The 5,309-nt window shown below is 48.1% G+C and overlaps 1 protein-coding gene across 1 annotated transcript in view; it reads left to right on the top strand.

Moving 5' to 3' along the window:
• Window positions 1–1,005, top strand: part of MGAT2 (mannosyl (alpha-1,6-)-glycoprotein beta-1,2-N-acetylglucosaminyltransferase) — a 5,360-nt gene extending 4,355 nt beyond the window's left edge. Inside the window, exon 3 of the mRNA XM_010004399.1 lies at window positions 2–1,005. Coding sequence (XP_010002701.1) covers window positions 2–852 — 851 coding nt within the window. The 3' untranslated portion in view covers window positions 853–1,005. The remainder of the gene's footprint in view (window position 1) is intronic.
• Window positions 1,006–5,309: the final 4,304 nt, after the last annotated feature.

The following is a 5,309-nucleotide window of genomic DNA, read 5'->3' as shown; positions in this document are numbered from 1 at the left end:
CGGGTGGATTTCTGCCCCGTGCTGCAGGTCTTCTTCCCTTTCAGCATCCAGCTCTACCCACGCGAGTTCCCCGGACACGACCCCCGCGACTGCCCCCGCGACGCGGGCAAAGAGGCCGCGCTGCGCATGGGCTGCATCAACGCCGAGTACCCGGACTCGTTCGGGCACTACCGGGAGGCTCGTTTCTCCCAGACCAAGCACCACTGGTGGTGGAAGCTGCACTTCGTGTGGGAGAGGCTGCGGGCGCTGCGGGAGCACGCCGGGCCCGTGCTCTTCTTGGAGGAGGACCATTACCTGGCGCCCGATTTCTACCACGTCCTCAAGAAGCTGTGGGCCCTGCGGGAACGGGAGTGCCCCGACTGCCAGATCGTGTCCCTGGGCACCTACAGCCCCGTGCGGGGCGGCCTCGCCGGCCGCGCCGACAAGGTGGAGGTGAAGACCTGGAAGTCCACGGAGCACAACATGGGCATGGCCTTCGGCAGGGACACCTACCAGAAGCTCATCGAGTGCACGGACGCCTTCTGCACCTACGATGACTACAACTGGGACTGGACCCTGCAGCACTTGACTGTCTCCTGTCTTCCAAAGTTCTGGAAAGTGCTGGTTCCCGAAATCCCCCGGGTTTTTCACACGGGGGACTGTGGCATGCACCACAAGAAGGCCTGCAGACCGGCCACCCAGAGTGCCAAAATCGACTCTCTCTTGAGCAGCAACCAACAGTACCTGTTCCCCGAAACCATGAGTGTCAGTAAAAGGTACTCCACGGCCCCCCTGTCCCCTCACGTGAAAAACGGAGGGTGGGGAGACATCAGGGACCATGAACTGTGTAAAAGTTACCGCAGGCTTCAGTGAGGAGCCTTCTCCTGGCAGCCCTGGCCTTTCTTTGAGTTGTTCCGTGCTGTCTTTGACAGGCACACCCGTGTATAAACAAACAAACAAACAAGCGTTTATGAGTTGGTTTCTGCTTTAATATGAATAAACACTCTTGTAAAAGGTGTCCCAAAATAGTAATCTTTCCTGGTTGGCAGCCACGGGCTGGAAAAGGGGGTTCCTGGCTGCTGGTTGGGGAGCTCAGAGCAGCGCATATAGAATCATCTAGAATTTCGTCTAATTTCATGACAATACAGCAAAAATTGAAAGTGAGATTTTTCAAAGCCCTACCACTTAATGAGAAAAAAGGGTAATTTTATGATGTAATAATCCAGATTGGTATACTGAAATATACTGTTGTTAAAGAAACAAAAAAAGATTCAAGACACATACTATAATTTTGTGTTACTTGCTTGGTAAAAAGATACCTCTTATTCTAGCAGTTTATTCCACATAAAATCTTCACATAAAACCACCTGCCTTCTCAATTACCATGAACACCTATAAATTATACATGTTGGCTATTTGGGTTATTAATCAGCCTTTCATACTACTTTTTGGCAATATAGCATTATCCTTTAATTATAACAAATAACTCATTCTTGGTACTATAACAGTTCAAAAGGAACAAATCAGAAAGGCTCTCTAATTTTGTGGAATCACAGAAATCACACCTGTCAATTTATCCTTGTATGTCAACTTCCTTTATTTCACTCCCATGATTCTCTTTGTCTTTTCTATCTTTATCCTGGTATCTTGACAAGCCAAGATAAAAAGCCAAAAAAAGTGACCAAAACAGATTGAAACATAATTATTAAAGGTCTATTGCAACTATATTTAATTACAAAGGAAACTTTTTTGTGGCTGTTTGTAGTGAAATTTTCCAGAATGAATAATATTTCCATTTTGGCTTTAGGAATGATGTAATGAAATCAAACATTTATTCTTGGCCTACTTTATCCTCTACCATGACACTCATTATTCATTATTCATTAATCAGGGGTTAGCAATAAAAGGCAGTCAACTTCCTTTTCTTAACAGTTGTTTTTTTTTATTCACACATGGAGGGAGGAGGAAATCCAGCTGTTGCAAACCCATCAGGGACCATGAACTGTGTAAAAGTTACCGCAGGCTTCAGTGAGGAGCCTTCTCCTGGCAGCCCTGGCCTTTCTTTGAGTTGTTCCGTGCTGTCTTTGACAGGCACACCCGTGTATAAACAAACAAACAAACAAGCGTTTATGAGTTGGTTTCTGCTTTAATATGAATAAACACTCTTGTAAAAGGTGTCCCAAAATAGTAATCTTTCCTGGTTGGCAGCCACGGGCTGGAAAAGGGGGTTCCTGGCTGCTGGTTGGGGAGCTCAGAGCAGCGTTTGCAGCCCCTGCGTGGAAAGTGACCCACTGCTGTGCTTGCTGGGAGGAGGAAGCTGGAACTGAAGCACATCTTTCTTTCCTGGTGCTGTCAGGGCTGGGGTGCCCCTGGGGGTGGTGAGGAGCGAGCGGGGGGATCTGAGCCCTCCCCAGCTTCCCACCTCCAGCCCCCGGGATCACCTCCTGCCCTCATCCCCTTCTGTGTCGCCGTGTGTCGATGAATATATGAAGGAAAAATAAATATATATATATATTCATTGTTTTTACTACAATGTAGATAAATATACGATTTTTTTAGTTCTGCCGAAATAAAATTCTGTTTGTTTTGTAAGACCAGAGAAGTTCTTGAGTCTCACAAACAAGATGATGTCATCTCGTGTTGCTAGAAAGTCAGGAGATGGGGGGTGGGAGTGTGTGTGAGGGTGTCTTCTCTTTAATCCAGGGGGCTACACACTTGGTAGTAAAGTGCATTTAACTTCATTAACTTTTTAATGCTACTGGTTAATTGAAGCAGAACAGAGTAACCGATGTGTGGCACCACCCCCCTTTTGTTTGGATCCAGAGGGAGGAAGTTCACTTCCCAATCAGTCAGCTGTGCAAAGGGACCCCTACAAATCCTGCTGTGTAAGGGGCCCAGGCTGAGGTGGGGCTGGAAGCTGTGAGCCCTGCCTGAGCACCCAGCACCTCCTCACCCGAGTGAAAGGCAGTGCCACAGCTGCTCCCAACCCCTCTGCTTGGAAACGCCACCAGCAGCATCCAAGCAGCTTTTTGTAGAGCAGGGCATGATGGTGGATAAAGGAAATGTTACACTGAGGTGATGGCCATGCAGTGTTTAGAGGTGGATTATTTTTTTTTTATGCTGATTGTGAGGTGTGTGGGGGGGAAAGGTTCATTTAATTGGAGAAAATGGGGTTGATGCTTTTAGGACTCTGGCTGCCACAGCTAATTGGGAATGGAAGGGCATGGAGTGAGGCCTCTTACCACCATTTGTCATCTGCTTTATGGGTTTCTATTGGTTAAATGTCCATTTGAGAGCGAGCCAAGGTCAGGGAAACACTCCAGGCAGAATGCAGATGTTTCTTTTGACCACCATAAGGTGCTTTTTATCCAGGGGTAAAGTACCTGCCATGATTTGGAGCCAGCTCTGGTGTTTGCTCCGTTCAAATAGTTTCACAAAGTGCAGATGCTGAGAAAGCCGTGCCTGAGCCTCTGCCCTCCCACACCTCCCAGGAGGAGCTGATCAGGGTTTAACTCAACCACTCACCCTCCTCTAGCTGGCTGGATGTTCTGCTGGCACCAAGGGTAGGGCAGAAGCTTTTGGCAGCTCTGCCTTCCACCAAACCTCCTTACAGAAGTAAAGCTTACTCTGCAATCCCTCACGTGGAATGTAGAGATCTAAGACTAATTCCAGAGCAGCTGCGAAGCCAGTCGAATTTAACTTTCATCTAAAGCACATCTGTGTCTTGTACAACTCAAAAGAAAACAGATTTCAGAAGCAGTGAGAAAGGGAACTGAAAGTTTATTATTAGATATGTTCCTTCTGGGTATCGCACTTGAGGGAGATGAAGCAGCAAGCAGCAGGCTGGGGCTCCTGGGGAGCTGGTTTTGAAAAGTCAATCTAGTCTGGCTAAAGTGAATCCGTTTTACAAATTGTAAATACTTAGTAGCAGGCATGGGACCAGAGAGGATGTTTTTATCCTGCAATTGAATTTGTTGGGATGACAGGCTGGGGTATGTTTGTATGCTGTGTTCTCAAGTAATGCACTAGGATGGAATACATGGTATAGATGTTGATTATTTCTAGGAGACCAATTAGAACTTCTCCGTGTAATTAGAAATTTCATCTGATTGCTAAAAAAAAATCAGTGGAAGTCCTAATCCTGCAGTTATCAGAAAATGAAAGGTTTGAAAAATGATGAATCCTGCTCATTTCTAGGTGGACCAAACACAGCAATCCCTGCGGGAGCCATTAGGAAAAGGAAATCTACAAATACTCCCTGTAATGTGGCAAGGGACAAAGAAACAATATGTAAACAATAAAGATGCATTTTCTTCCAGGACCTCAGACCCACCTTCAGCTGCATCTCTCTTGTAAGTAAAACTGTTTCAGGGATAAGAAAACTCTGACCTATTGACTTAAAGAATTATTAACAACCTAAGTGTTCTCCTATGTTGACATGAACTGTTTTGGTGGGAACCTGCCTTCTGCTCCAGCCCTCAGGCCATAAACCCGCATGTGGAAGTCCCAGCAAGCACCAAACAACAAAAGGAAATCCTACAACAATGAACCTAGTCCAACTCATACAGTAAGGGATTCTGGAAGGCGAGCGGGCAGCGCGTGACGTGATCCCTGAGGACCCGCACGCTCCCATCCCTGTCCACTTCCTGCAGGAGCGGGGAGGCCGGGCGGGCGTCCGAGCTGGGCTGGCTCCCCCCTGCCCACCCTGCTCCCTCCCCTCCTGCTCTCCCCAGCTCCCCCAGCAGCAGCTCAGCTTGTCTGTCAGAGCCTGCAGCCGGGCCCCCTCTGCCTGCTGCCACAGCACTTTCTAAATCTGGTTCCTTTTTCCTAGATTCGCCAGAGATCGCTGAACTGGTGTCAGAAGGTTCAGGCTGCAAACAATGGTGTGAACTACAACCTACTCTTCCTATTGTTTCAGCTGCTGCTAAAGCTGTGGAAGTTTGCTTGGTCTCTGCAGCACGTTCCTCCCCAGTGCCAGCTGCAGTACAGTTTGTTTCTGCCTTTGTTTGGAGGTGGTCACCATGTGTCTCTCCAGCAGGATCTCCTCCCGTGCTGCTGAGCCCCTGCTCCTCTCCATCCCGCCCGGAATGTCCTGCTTCCTGCTGCTGCCAAGAAAACAAACCATTTGCTGCATAGTTGACATGGACTGGGCACACAAAACTGCTGTAAAGACAGGCCAAGGCACCTGTTTCTCCAATGTCTACTTCCAGCAAGCCGAGCCAGTTGGGTGCAGAGGTTTTCCTGCTTGTGGGAAGGTTTCCTGGCGTGTGGGAATGAGTGGCAGGGAGGCACTTTGCTTCCCAAGGGTTTTCCCTGCCATGGGAAGCGCT

This window comes from Chaetura pelagica, unplaced genomic scaffold, assembly GCF_000747805.2.
Source record: "Chaetura pelagica isolate M959 unplaced genomic scaffold, ChaPel_1.0 scaffold141, whole genome shotgun sequence".
Taxonomy (NCBI): domain Eukaryota; kingdom Metazoa; phylum Chordata; class Aves; order Apodiformes; family Apodidae; genus Chaetura; species Chaetura pelagica.
Note: the sequence above shows the minus strand (reverse complement) of the source record. Positions and strands in the feature narration are given on the sequence as shown.